This window comes from Pristiophorus japonicus, chromosome 19 (assembly GCF_044704955.1).
Source record: "Pristiophorus japonicus isolate sPriJap1 chromosome 19, sPriJap1.hap1, whole genome shotgun sequence".
In the NCBI taxonomy this organism is placed as follows: Eukaryota; Metazoa; Chordata; class Chondrichthyes; family Pristiophoridae; genus Pristiophorus; species Pristiophorus japonicus.
The window spans coordinates 40,909,062-40,924,175 of NC_091995.1; the positions used below are offsets into that span (position 1 = coordinate 40,909,062).

Here is a 15,114-nt window from a genome sequence, read left to right on the forward strand (position 1 = left end):
AAGCCTCAGAGAGCGTGCACTGGAGATCTACTCGACTGTTTCTACTGGCAGACGAGTTGATAACCAGAGGACACAGATTTAAAATAAGTGGCAATAAAATCCCATGGGAAACAATTTTTTTTTTTACAAAGCAAGTTATTATGATCTGGAATGCACGGCCCGAAAGGGTGAGTGGAAGCAGATTCAACAAGTAACTTTCAAAACAGAACTGGATAAATACTTGCAAAGGAAAGATTGCAGCGAAGCACAGCCAAACCAAAACAAAATCTCGCAAGGAAGCTCAGTGAAAGTATATTTTATTTTTGTTATAGTATTCTAAACATGTTTTTAGTAAAACAGTTATTGCGTTTGGATTTAGCAGTGAAAGATTCAACGTGTGAGCAGCAATAATCTGATTGACGCTATATTTGGCATCCTACATTTACAAGATTATTCATGAAATCTTTCATGTTTTTGCAGGAATTTCTGTACTTCAGAAGCCCGCAGGTATCTTCCGACGGAATAGCTTCGATCCACGACTTGGCATCAAATAAATACTGCATCCTGCAGATACAAACAAGAATCAGATATTCAACCGCAATCAACGGACTGCTGTCCTGAGGAGCGGACATCTGCTGAAAGATGGGCACAAAAATATCTTTGTGGAAAAAGTACCGATCCCTCGCCACAAGACAGGAATTATTTTGCTGATAAAACTTACAGGAAAATCTTTATTGGGGAATTTTCAGCTCCATTGAAGAATGAACCAAACTATCAGGTAACAAAAACTTACAACTAAGACAAGAATCTGAAATGAAGCTGTAGCTCTTTATATAACTGCCCTCTGATGGTGTCTTTGAGTTAGATGGGGTTCTGTCTCAGTAAGCACGGGCCCAAATTTGATCAAGGCCTCCGCCCACCCAAAGGACGGGCGATGGCCGCCGAGGTCTCTGGCTGTACTTTGGGCGGGGTTTTTCAACACCCAGGACCCTCGAAGGTCAGTGGGTGGCAAATCTGTGACATACGCCACCAATCTGGGCGGCGGCCGGCCGGCGGGAGCTCTCATTCTCGGCGGCAGAGGCGCTCGCCACCCAAGTGCCGCCGAGGATGGAGTCGGGCCCACGGAGGCTCGAAGAACTAAAAATAAAAAGCATCAAAAATAAACAGAGAAACATCTGAGGACCTTCAGGCGAGCCCATCCAGGTAAGTACTTGTAAAGAAACAATTTAAATAAACGTCACTAACCTCTTTTACAGCATCTTCACACTCACCGTTGAGGACAGAGCAGCCTGCACTCAGCGGTCCATAGCCGACTCCCGCCCGCACCAACCTGGCCTCTCAGCGGGCGGGAGACTACTTACGCGCATCGGCCGTCCGCTGACATCGGCGGGCGCTTCCCGGCGGCTCTCCCCTCCCGACCGCTCCAGACCACGACGAAAGTGGCACTGGGCGGTTCGAGCAGAGGAATGTCGGCGACAGTGGGCGGCAAGGCTATCAATTTCAGCCCCTATGTTTTCACACGTCAGACTGTTTATTATTCATTCTTGGGATGTAGGCGCCCCAGCAAGGCCAGCATTTATTGCCCGTCCCTAGTTGCCCTGAGCAGATGGCACTGGGCCTTCTCCTTGAAGCGCCGCAGTCCTGGGTGGGCAGCATTTCTTCGTTTACGCAACTGAGTGGCTTCGCTGGTCAAGCGTCGACCTTGTTGGTCGATCAGGTGACCAGAGTAATCAAATGGTTGAAGGGGAACAGGTCAGCGAGTGCATGTTCTGAGACCAGAACGCCACCTGCTGTCCACTGGAAGCCTTACCCGGCCCCTTATCTATAAAGCTCAAGGCAGGGGTATCGTGAAACACCCACCCTTGGCCTGGGTGGGCCCAGGTGCAACAACATTCGAAAAGCTCAGGCCCCAGTCAGGCCAGAGAAGCTCATTAGATCACTGCTCACTGCTACTGCATCAAATTCCAGCCCATCCATCCACTGAAACAGTCAGTTACACAGATCCACAATCCCCTGGCAGTTTTATATTTGTTGCGATTTGCTGTGTTGACAATTTATGAAGATGGCTTACTTCCCGCTGGCATCACTCGTTGTCCCATCTTGCCCCATCAGCAGATAATCTTTATCCTCCTTCAGTTGAAACTGGCAGGATTTCCGGTTCAGGAAATGTCGGACGTCATTTACGAGAACATGGTCGTCCTTATCTGGTTTTCAGACCATGGAAGGGAAAAATGTTGCGTTACGTTTACTACAGGAAGACTTGAGCATGAGTCACTACATTAGGTTTATTGTTAACCCTAATCAGACCGGAAGCCACAACATTGCCGTGTGACCATGGCAGTGCACTGTTGGCCAGGCGGAGCTGATGGAAAGTGTAACTAAGACAGAGGCCTCTTTCCCATAAAGGAAGGTAAAGGAGACGAGAAGCAGATGAACCAATGCAACATGTAAATAAAGAAACACGCTGTACCAGTTTTTACAAATGATTCTGGAAGCGAGAATTGAGGTGTTCTGGAGGAGGATATGGAAAAACTGATAGAGTAAACCGGAGAAAAGGAATTTGTTCTGCAAAAAAGACTAGCAGATCTCAAGGTCTAGCGAAGACAATGGGTGCGATTGTAACTTTGGCCTGTGGTGTAAAATGGCTGACATTGAATTATCTGCCCCGTATGAACCCCGCCTGATTCCCTTTCCATTTATTTCAATTGAAAAGCAAATTTGGCCTTGCAGTATAACGAGCGACTAATTTAACATCGCCCGATGCTAAACTGACCCCCAATGAGTGATTGTATTCTTATTGGTCTATAGTTACCTCACTTACACTGCTCTCCTTTCGCGAACGGTGATGTTTTATGAGCTACTGCCCACTCACACAGTAAAATTGACATATTTATGACAGATTGAAAACTTGTGGCCAGAATCTCGGCTCTAATCCTGCGACACCCGCCAGCACCTTAGGGTGCATGCCATTGTGGGTTTGTGCTCATTTAATAATCAAATAAATGGGATGTAACTAAAATTCTTGAGGGAGGAGACGAAGTTGAAAGTTGGCAAGATTTACGGAGGGAATTTCAGACTGCGGGACCTAGGCAGCTGAACGCAGGCCCTCCAATGATGGGGTGAAGGGAGAGAGAGAATACAGACGAGGCTGGAATCAGAGGGATGGAAGATAGGGAGGGAGATTTGTAAAAGTGCAGAAGCCTCCAGAGATGGGGAGGAACACCGCCATGGAATGGGAGATTGTGAGAAGGGAACTGGAGGGAGATTGTGAGCAGGTCATCAGGAGCGGAACCAACTGACCACTGACGTCTGAGGTGACGAAGGAAGGCCCCACAAATTCATCGACAGGTCGGGTCAGTTAATGGCAGAGTTGAATGACATCACAGAACTATCTTAACGATGGAGACATTAATGGTCAAAGAGGATATGCTGTCGGAGAGCATGTGGGGAGGGGGTGGGGTCGGGGAGGGGGTGGGGTCGGGTAGCGTGCGCGGTCGGGTAGCGTGCGCGGTTGGGGAGCGTGCGGGATCGGGGAGCGTGCGGGATCGGGGAGCGTGCGGGATCGGGGAGCGTGCGGGATCGGGGAGGGTGCGGGATCGGGGAGGGTGCGGGATCGGGGAGCGTGCGGGATCGGGGAGCGTGCGGGATCGGGGAGGGTGCGGGATCGGGGAGGGTGCGGGATCGGGGAGCGTGCGGGATCGGGGAGCGTGCGGGATCGGGGAGCGTATGGGATCAGGGAGGGTGTGGGGGCAGAAGATCAGATTTGGGATGAGAGCTACAAAAATCATCAACTTGGATACAATGAGAAGGTGTGAAGTTTAGACAAACTAGCCAGCTTCTTCTCTTGGGATTGTCAGGAAGTTATTGTTCATTGGTTGGGGCATGATCTTAGGAACAAGCCGGTACAAAAAGGTTACCCCACTTCAGTCAACATTTCCTTTGACTCCCACACCCATATCCCACAATGCTGGTCGTGGGAGGCAAAGAAAATTGCCACAAATTGTACACGCCAATTTTCACAAATAAGTTGTGTTAACTGAAGTAAGGTTAAAGAAAGTTTTCGGTTGGAAAAAGTGGTGAACATCTCTACAGTGACCTTGTTAGTGTTCAAGTATATTCAGCAAGGATGACCAAAAAATGTATGGAAAGTGAGAAAATAGAATATGAAAGTAAACTAGCAAGAACTATAAAAACAGATTGTAAACAAGTGTGTAAAAAAGCGAAGAGTAGCAAAAGTAAGCATTGGTCCCTTAAAGGCTTTGGCAGGAGAAATTATAACGGGGAATAAGGAAATGGCAGAGACTCTAAACAATTATCTTGTGTCTGTCTTCACAGTAGAATACACAAAAAGCATAACAAAAATAACAGGGAACCAAAGGGTCAATAAGAGTGAGCAACTTAAAATAACAAAGATCAGTTGACAAAAAGTACTTGAGAAACTAATGCGACTAAAAGCCGACAAATCCCCTGGACTTGATGACCTACATCCAAGGGCTCTAAAAGATGTGGCTGCAGAGGCAGTGGATGCATTGGTTGTGATCTTCCAACGTTCCCTAGATTCTAGAACCAGGGAATTGGTCCCAGTGGATTGGAAGGTAGCAAATGTAACATCGCTATTCAAGAAAGGAGGGAGAGAGAGAGAAAACAGAACAACAGGTCAGTTAGCCTGACATGTTCGAATCCATTCTTAAGGAAGCAGAAATAGGACATTTATAAAATCATATGAGGGTCGACATGGTTTTGTTGAAGGAAAATCATGTTTATCAAATTTATTATAGAGTTTTTTGAGACTGCAACTAGCAGGGTAGATAAAGGGGAACTAGTATATTGGATTTCCAAAAGGCATTTGATAAAGTACCACATAAAATGTTGTTATGCAAGTTAAGGGATCATGGGTTTGGGTAATATAGTAGCATGGATAGAGGATTGGATAATGACAGAGAGTAGGGATAAACGGGTCATTTTCTGGTTGGCAGGCTGTAACTAGTGGGGTGCTGCAAGGATCAGTGCTTGGGCCCCAGCTATTTACAATTTATATTCATGATTTAGATGAAGGGACCGAGTGCAACGTATCCAAGTTTGCCTATATTGCAAAGTCAGGTGGGAAAGTAAGCTGTGAGGAAGGCACAAAAAGCCTGCAAAGGGATAAAGACAGGTTAAGTGACTGGTCAATAAGGTGGAAGATGGAGTATAATGTGGGGAAATGTGAGGTTATTCACTTTGGTAGGAAGAATATAAAAATAGATTATTTTTAAATGGTGAGAAACTATTAAATGTTGGTGTTCAGCGAGGTTTAGGTGTCCCTGTGCAGGAAACGCAGAGGGTTAGCGTGCAGGTTCAGCATGTTAGTCTTTATTGCAAGGGGGTTGGAGTATAATAATAATGAAGTCTTTCTACAATTGTACAGGGCTTTGGTGAGACCACACCTGGAGTATTGTGCACAGTTTTGGTCTCCTTATCTGAGGGAGGATACACATGCCTTGGAGGCGGTGCAACGAAGGGTCACTAGATTGATCCCTGGGATGAGAGGGTTGTCCTATGAAGAGAGATTGAGTAGATTGGGCCTATACTCTCTGGAGTTTAGAAAGATGAGAGGTGATCTCATTGACAGGGTAGATGCTGAGAGGTTGTTTCCCTTGGCTGGAAAGCCTAGAACCAGGGGGCACAGTCTCAGGATAAGGGGTAGGCCATTTAAGACAGAGATGAGGAGGAATTTCTTCAATCAGAGGGTGGTGAATCTTTGGAATTCTCTGCTCCAGAGGGCTGTGGATGCTGAATCGTCGAGTATATTAAAATCTGAGACAGATAGACTTTTGGGCTCTAGAGGAATCAAGGGATATGGGGACAGTGCTGGAAAGTGGAGCTGAGATCAAAGATCAGCCATGATCTTATTGAATGGCGGAGCAGGCTCAAGGGGCCGTAGGGCCTACGCCTGCATCTAACTCTTAAGCTTTTATATTCCTGCAGTCTTAAACACATGGGGATGAATGCTGTATTCGACATTTACCAACACATCTTTTGTTATCATTTCACAGCTGTTTCTCAGTAACGCTGGATTCAACCAGCAACGCCTCAAAACAATACTCACTGCTCATTTTGAGAAGGCTGGTGATAGACATGAGATAGTTATCAAAGGACCCAGCTGTGGTTCTGTTCACAATTCTCACTGTATAGGCTGCAAAGCAGTTTGGAGAAAAATACGTTAGAAATGTCATGAGAGGGTGAATTTCCGCCAACGACCCTCTTGCTCCTCCACGTAACTTCGACTGGAGAATCAGGAAACCCATATCTTCTCATTTTTTCCCCATGGAGCACGCTGTGGAGTCGGGGAAGGTTTCTCAGGCTGATGAACAGTCTGATGGGCCACAGTGTGAACACTCCTCCCACGGCTGAAATCCTTGACAGCCAATAATGGGGGGGGGGGGGAGCGTGGGATGGAGGGGGAGGGGGTCACTTAAAAAGGGATATTGACAGATTACGTGAATGGGGAAAACTGCAGCAAATGGATTTCAATGTAGGCAAATGTGAGGTCATCCACTTTGGACCTAATAAGGATAGAACAGGATACTTTCTAAATGGTGAAAAGCTAAAAACAGTGGAGGTCCACAGAGACTTGGTGGTTTAGGGACACAGATCATTAAAATGTCATCAACAGGTACAGAATGTAATCAAAATGGCTAATGGGATGCTGGCCTTTATTTCTGGAGGATTAGAATTCAAGGGGGGTAGAAGTTATGCTGCAGCTGTACAAAACCCCGGTTAGACCACACCTGGAGCACTGTGAGCAGTTCTGGGCTCCACACCTTAGGAAGGATATATTGGTCTTGGAGGGAGTGCAGCGTAGGTTTACCAGTACAATACCTGAACTTCAAGGGTTAAGTTATGAGGACAGACGATATAAATCTGGGCTGTAATCCCTCAAACTTAGGTTAGGGGGCGATCTGATTGAAGTTTTCAGGATATTAAGGGGAACAGATAGGGTAGATGGAGAGAAACTATTTCTGTTGGTTGGGGAGTCTAGGACTAGGGGGCATTGTGTGAAAATTAGAGCCCGACCTTTCAGGGGTGAAATTGGGAAACACTTCTACATACAAAGGGTATATGGAGTTAGGTCGCAGATCAGCCATGATCTCATTGAATGACGGAGCAGGCTGGAGGGGCTGAATGGCCTACTCCTGTTCCTATGTTCCAAACGGATGTGAGTATCCCTCCGGAGCTCCAGTCTCCACTCCTGGAGTGGCTGGAGCAGGATTCGAACCCTGCACCTCCTGATTCAGAGGGGAGAATGCTGCCACTGAGTGATAGGCTCGCTCCAAAACCCCCTCAATCAAACAATGATAACTTTCCACGGCAGAATTACCCCACACCAGCTGGAAAACCCCAGGGAAAATCACCCCTTAATGTGGCTGATACGCCAGTGTGGTATTAAGAGGGGAAAAGCTTCATCCCCAGGAGAGAGATAGGTGATAAGGACCTCACAGCCTCAATATGTCCCCCATGCTCCTCTCCATTAAAATCAATGGAAATAAAAATCATGGAAATTGAGAAAAGAAAAAATAACTTGCATTTCTATCGCACCTTTCATGATTACCGGACGTCCCAAAGTGCTTCACAGCGAATGAAGTACTTTGGAGTGTAGTCACTGTTGTAATGTGGGAAACGTAGCAGTCAATTTGCGCACAGCAAGCTCCCACAAACAGCAATGTGATAATGGCCGAATAATCTGTTTTTAGAGAGATTCATTGAGCGATAAATATTGGCCTCGACACCGGGGAGAACTCCCCAGCTCTTCTTCAAAATACTTTCATGTAATCTTTTACGTCTACCTGAGAGAGCAGACAGGGTCTCGGTTAAACATCTCATCCAAAAGACGGCATCTCGGACAGTGCAGCACTCCCTCAGTACTGTACTGGAGTGTCAGCCTAGAGTTTGTATTCTGGAGTGAGGCTTGAACCTAACAATGATACTGACTGAATTACAGAGAATGTACAGCACAAAAACAGCCCATTCAGCCCAACATACCCGTGCCGGTGTTTATAGTCCACGTGAACTTCCTCCCACCATTCTTCATCGAACCCCATCAACATATCCTTCTATTCCTTTCTCCCTCACGTATTTATCTACTTTCCCCTTAAAGGTATCTATGCTATTGGTCTCGAACCACTCCTTGTGATCAGGAGAGACATAGGGCTAGATTTTCCATTATTTTTTTCATGCCCACCTAACGTCCATTTTAATGCTGAAATGAGGTGTAACGCACATTTATCGCCCATTTAGGCACAAAATGGAAACTGACACCCATTTCAGATCGCTCACAGTAACGCCCATTTTTAAAAATGGAAACTAGGGGCTTTGAAAATGGGTGACAATCTGGCAATCTGAAAACCCATATTTACCGCCCACACTGGAAATAACGCACATTTTTGGGCGATCTGCACAAAAGTGGAAAATCTAGCCCATAAAATTGGCTGTCGATTTGCCATCACCCGTTTCACACTAACACACAAAGTCACTCTACCCTAGGGAGAGCTCCATGATTATTGGATATCCTGTTAGCCCAGCCCTGGTCACTTGTGCAGATGAATGATCCCTCGAGCCCAATTCATAAAGGCCAGGGCGTTCCTCCAGTAAACTAACCATCCTTGTTTCTTCAACCAATATCGTTCACTTGTTTGATGGATCAGAAATGAGAATGGTTAAATAAGGATCTTTGAGAGAGAGAGAAAATATCTCGAGACTAGGAGAAAAGAACATTAACAATTGGATTTTATCTCCCCCCCCCCCCACCCCGCACCCACCCACATCCCCCCCCCACCCCCCACCCACCCCTGCCGCCCATCTAAACCCATGTTTATATAAAACACAAAAGCTCCTGTTGCAAATGATGACTTAGCCCAAACACTAGGGGCCATAAATGAATCCAATAGTCACCAATAAATCCAATAGGGAATTCAGGAGAAATGTCTCAGAATGGTTAGAATGTGGAACATGCTACCACAAGGAGTAGTTGAGGAGACTAACATAGATGCATTTAAGGGGAAGTTGGATAAACACATGAGGGAGAAAGGAGTTAGAGTGGGAGGAGGCTCATGTGGAGCAGGATACCAGGATAGACTAGTTGTGCCGAACAGCCTCTTCCTGTGCTGTACAATGTATGTTATTCAACCCGAATGGTTCAACACCCTATTCTGCAGAGAGTTGATGTGGGTAGGGCAGCACTGAATTGGTAAATTAAGGTCTGAAAGGAAAATAGAGCAAGGGAATAGTTCCTTTCATTCCTCTACTGATACTGTATAGCCGACAACAATTTGAAAGGATTGAACAAATACCACCAACGATGTCTCCGCAAAATCCTACAAATCCCCTGGGAGGACAGACCCACCAACGTTAGCGTCCTCGGCCAGGCCAACATTCCCAGCATTGAAGCACTGACCACACTCGATCAGTTCCATTGGGCAGGCCACATTGTCCGCATACCAGACACGAGACTCCCAAAGCAAGCCCTCTACTCGGAACTCCTTCACGGCAAACAAGCCAAAGGTGGGCAGTGGAAACATTACAAGGACACCCTCAAAGCCTCCCTCATAAAGTGCAGCATCTCCACTGACACCTGGGAGTCCCTGACCAAAGATTGCCCTCAGTGGAGGAAGTGCATCCGGGAGGGCACTGAGCACCTCGAGTTTCATCGCCGAGAGCATGCAAAAACCAAGGGCAGGCAGCGGAAGGAGCGTGCGACAAATCTATCCCACCCTCCCTTACCCTCAACGACTATCTGTCCCACCTGTGACAGGGACTGTGGCTTTCGTGTTGGTCTGTTCAGCCAGCTAAGGACTCATTTTAAGAGTGGAAGCAAGTCTTCCTCGATTCCGAGGAACTGTCTATGATGATGATGAAAGGATGTTTCCCAAGCGATCAGTCCATTATTGAACAGAAAATGCTCTGAATACTCAGGTCAGGCAGCATCTTTTGACCTGAAACGTTAAGTCTGACCAGCTGAGCGTTTGCAGAATTTCCTGTCTTTATTTCTAATTTCCAGCATCCGCAGCGTTTTGCTTTTGTATCCTTGTTACAGTCCGTGTTTATATCAGTCCTCACACAAATAAATATACACAGTACAATGAATAAAACTAAAGTAAAATTAAGTAGCCGTATCTCAATGCAAAGGGCACCAAAAAGGAAACATTTGCCAAGCTCAATGGCCCATTGAACAGATAGATTGGAGATAACCCGGGTGCTGCACATACCATAATCCACAATCGGAGTGTAGCAGGCAAAATCAATCCGAGTCGATCCTTCCACTTCCCCGGATAAAACATGTTTCATTCGAGGACAGGGACCTGGTGTGATATGTTTAACAATCAAACAGTTTAAACACTTTTCTCGTTTAAAAGCATTGTGTAAAATGCAAACTGATTAGAGGAAGTTTATGAGTAATTGCAGAATATGTGGTCACAGAAAGCAAATTGATTTTGCTGGAAAAAGCCAATAATGTGAGAGAGAGAAATAGATAAATAGAAAAACAGATAGATAGATAGACACAGACAGACAGACAGACAGATAGGTAGATAAACAGACAGACAGGTAGATAAACAGACAGACAGGAGAAATAGATAGATAGATAGACAGACAGACAGACAGACAGACAGACAGACAGACAGACAGACAGACAGACAGACAGAGAAATAGATAGACAGACAGACAGGAGAAATACATAGATAGATAACAGTCAGACAGACAGACAAACAGAGAGACAGAGAAATAGATAGATGAATAGACAGACAGACAGGTAGATAAACAGACAGACAAAGAAATAGAGAGATAGATAGACAGAAATAGATAGATAAATAGACAGACAGAAATAAATAGATAGACAGACAGACAGATAGGTAGACAATTGAGGAACAGTGGAGGACTTTTAAGGAGCTCTTTCATAGTGCTCAACAAAAATATATTCCAGTGAAAAAGAAGGGCGGTAAGAGAAGGGATAACCAGCCGTGGATAACCAAGGAAATAAAGGAGAGTATCAAATTAAAAACCAATGCGTATAAGGTGGCCAAGGTTAGTGGGAAAATAGAAGATTGGGAACATTTTAAACAACAGCAAAGAATGACTAAGAAAGCAATAAAGAAAGGAAAGATAGATTACGAAGGTAAACTTGCGCAAAACATAAAAACGGATAGTAAAAGCATTTACAGATATATAAAACGGAAAAGAGTGACTAAAGTAAATGTTGGTCCCTTAGAAGATGAGAAGGGAGATTTAATAATGGGAAATGTGGAAATGGCTGAGACCTTAAACAATTATTTTGCTACGGTCTTCACAGTGGAAAACACAAAAACCATGCCAAAAATTGCTGGTCATAGGAATGTGGGAAGGGAGGACCTTGAGACAATCACTATCACTAGGGGAGTAGTGCTGGACAGGCTAATGGCACTCAAGGTAGACAAGTCCCCTGGTCCTGATGAAATGCATCCCAGGGTGTTAAAAGAGATGGCGGAAGTTATAGCAGATGCATTCGTTATAATCTACCAAAATTCTCTGGACTCTGGGGAGGTACCAGCGGATTGGAAAGCAGCTAATGTAATGCCTCTGTTTAAAAAAGGGGGCAGACAAAAGGCAGGTAACTATAGGCCGCTTAGTTTAACATCTGTAGTGGGGAAAATGCTTGAAACTATCATTAAGGAAGAAATAGCGGGACATCTAGATAGGAATAGTGCAATCAAGCAGACGCAGCATGGATTCATGAAGGGGAAATCATGTTTAACTAATTTACTGGAATTCTTTGAGGATATAACGAGCATGGTGGATAGAGGTGTACCGATGAATGTGGTGTATTTAGATTTTCATTCGATAAGGTGCCACACAAAAGGTTACTGCAGAATAATAAAGGTACGCGGAGTCAGAGGAAATGTATTAGCATGGATCGAGAATTAGCTGGCTAACAGAAAGCAGAGAGTCGGGATAAATGAGTCCTTTTCGGGTTGGAAATCGGTGGTTAGTGGTGTGCCACAGGGATCGGTGCTGGGACCACAACTGTTTACAATATACAAAGATGACCTGGAAGAGGGGACAGAGTGTAGTGTAACAAAATTTGCAGATGACACAAAGATTAGTGGGAAAGCGGGTTGTGTAGAGGACACAGAGAGGCTGCAAAGAGAATTAGATAGGTTAAGCGAATGGGCTAAGGTTTGGCAGATGGAATACAATGTCGGAAAGTGTGAGGTCATCCACCTTGGGGGGAAAAAAACAATAAAAGGGAATATTATTTGAATGGGGAGAAATTACAACATGCTGCAGTGCAGAGGGACCTGGGGGTCCTTGTGCATGAATCCCAAAAAGTTAGTTTGCAGGTGCAGCAGGTAATCAGGAAGGCGAATGGAATGTTGGCCTTCATTGCGAGAGGAATGGAGTACAAAAGCAAGGAGGTCCTTCTGCAACTGTATAGGGTTTGGTGAGGCCGCACCTGGAGTACTGCGTGCAGTTTTGGTCACCTTACTTAAGGAAGGATATACTAGCTTTGGAGGGGGTACAGAGATGATTACTAGGCTGATTCCGGAGATGAGGGGGTTACCTTATGATGATAGATTGAGTAGACTGGGTCTTTACTCGTTGGAGTTCAGAAGGATGAGGGGTGATCTTATAGAAACATTTAAAATAATGAAAGGGATAGACAAGATAGAGGCAGAGAGGTTGTTTCCACTGGTCGGGGAGACTAGAACTAGGGGGCACAGCCTCAAAATACGGGGGAGCCAATTTAAAACCGAGTTGAGAAGGAATTTCTTCTCCCAGAGGGTTGTGAATCTGTGGAATTCTCTGTCCAAGGAAGCAGTTGAGGCTAGCTCATTGAATGTATTCAAGTCACAGAAAGATAGATTTTTAACCAATAAGGGAATTAAGGGTTACGGGGAGCGGGCGGGTAAGTGGAGCTGAGTCCATGGCCAGATCAGCCATGATCTTGTTGAATGGCGGAGCAGGCTCGAGAGGCTAGATGGCCTACTCCTGTTCCTAATTCTTATGTTCTTATGTTCTTATGTTCTTAAACAGACAGAGAAATAGATAGACAGACAGAGATAGATAGATAAATAGACAGACGGACAGAGATAGATAGATAAATAGACAGACAGAGAAAGATAGATAGACAGACAGACAGATAGGTAGATAAACAGACAGACAGAGAAATAGATAGGTAGATAAACAGACAGATAGACAGATGGATAACCATGTTGCCCTAGCATGCTGCATCATATTAGTGTAAGAACACTTAAATTGTTCAGATGAAAGGACTTTATCCATTTTTTGGACTAACTCGTGCATTTCAACTGGGCTAATGACTTTTAATTCAAGAGTGATTTCAGACTTTGTCCCTAACATTATATTATATTAATACCACTTACATTGCCTGAATTCTGGGCTGCAGCACTCTTTGTACCAGCAGTAATTTTGGACATTTGTTCAGACTAAACAAATGGTCGATTTCTTATTTACCGATATATTCAGCTTGGAGTTTCATTAGAATTCAGACAAATATCTTAGTCTGGTCTCACACCCTACCCCTACAGCCCTACTGACTCACCCCAACTGCCGTCTGGGACCCAGAACATCTTGTAGTTTGTAAGTTCATCCCAGCTCTTCCCCTGCATAAGAATCGCCGATCTGGACTGCTGCTTGCTCGAGTTCCTGACCCTTTAAAGACCCTCTCCCCCCAATGTCGCTGCAAGGGTTAACCTTTCCCTTTTGCCGTTTGCAAACTGCCATCCGCAGACCATATTGAAAGGTTTGCCCTGAGACATCACCGTCAGGGGGAAAGACAGAGAAGCTAAGTGAGCAGGGAATTCATGCCCTTCAGAAAACGTACCTTCAGCACAAGTACAAACGTCATTGTCACAGAGCCTCGAGATCATAGCATTCCGTTCTGGGGCGCTGTAAGCTACGGTGCATCTAATACCTACAACAATGAAAGAAACGGAGCTCCATGTGATGCTCTCATTCTGCACCAAACGCATCATCTAATTCAGGTAATAGCTTTCACAATACGGGGAACCCAGATTAGAACTAAAAACTTTCATTCACACAGTGCCTCAGGACATGCTTTACAAGTGTACGCACTCTTGTAATGTAGGAAGGTCGTGTCTATTTGCAACACCAGATTTCTGATTGGTCCCCTTGGAGGACAAGACCAGATTTCTGATTGGTCCCCTTGGAGGACAAGACCAGATTTCTGATTGGTCCCCTTGGAGGACAAGACCAGATTTCTGATTGGTCCCCTGTAGGACAAGACACACCCCACAGCTCGTCTGAAACTCTTTTGGAGTTCACCTGCAAAAACATAAAACATTAAACGGTGCCACCCGACCTGGGTGACACTCCAGACATTTACAAGGCCCTTTTTTTCCCCCCCCTTTTTTTTTTTTTTTGTGTTTTTCTATTTTTTTTTTTGGGCACTAAAATCACAATTTTCCCCAGTGCCCCCTATAAAAGGGAAGGGGGACACTAAAAGCACCGGCAATTAAAACAAATTAAACTTTAAAACGTAAAATCAAATTAAAATTTGGTTGCCGGGCGTGATGATGCACTCCAGTCCCTCCGGTGCCCACCTCTCGCGGAAGGCCGCGAGCGTACCGGTGGACACCGCGTGCTCCATCTCCAAGGCCACCAGCTCGTCTGAAATGTGTGATTCGATCTTGCCTGCTGGAGAATAATCAAGGTCTTGCCAATGTATAATTTGATCCATTCATCATGACAGTCAGGCTCCAGAGCTCACAGTGCTAACACTCCTGCTTTCAGAGAACAATCAGGGCTCACCCTCCGGAGTTAGGAGCACGCACACTGAATGGAATAGGAATGGGTAATGTCATAGAGGAATTTTAACATGAGGATGAAAGTTTTAAAATCAAAGTGTTGGCGGACAATGTTCTTCCTAATTTGTTCCTCAGCTGTGACTCAGTGGGTAGCACACTCGCCTCCGAGTCAGAAGGTGGTGGGTTCTTGAGCACAAAAAAATCTAGGCTGACTCTCCAGTGCAGTGCTGAGCGAGTGCTGCACTGTTGGAGGTGCCGTCTTTCGGATGAGATGTTAAACCGAGGCCCCGTCTGCTCTCTCAGGTGGACATAAAAGATCCCATGGCACTATTTTGAA

At 45.3% G+C, this 15,114-nt stretch overlaps 1 protein-coding gene across 1 annotated transcript in view; it reads right to left on the minus strand.

The window, feature by feature from the left end:
• Positions 1-285: 285 nt before the first annotated feature.
• Positions 286-15,114, minus strand: part of LOC139230187 (complement C4-A-like) — a 186,096-nt gene continuing 171,267 nt past the window's right edge. Inside the window, exons 37-41 of the mRNA XM_070862027.1 lie at positions 13,835-13,924; positions 10,224-10,316; positions 6,068-6,154; positions 2,051-2,183; positions 286-543 (exon numbers count right to left, since the gene is read on the minus strand). Coding sequence (XP_070718128.1) covers positions 402-543; positions 2,051-2,183; positions 6,068-6,154; positions 10,224-10,316; positions 13,835-13,924 — 545 coding nt within the window. The 3' untranslated portion in view covers positions 286-401. The remainder of the gene's footprint in view (positions 544-2,050; positions 2,184-6,067; positions 6,155-10,223; positions 10,317-13,834; positions 13,925-15,114) is intronic.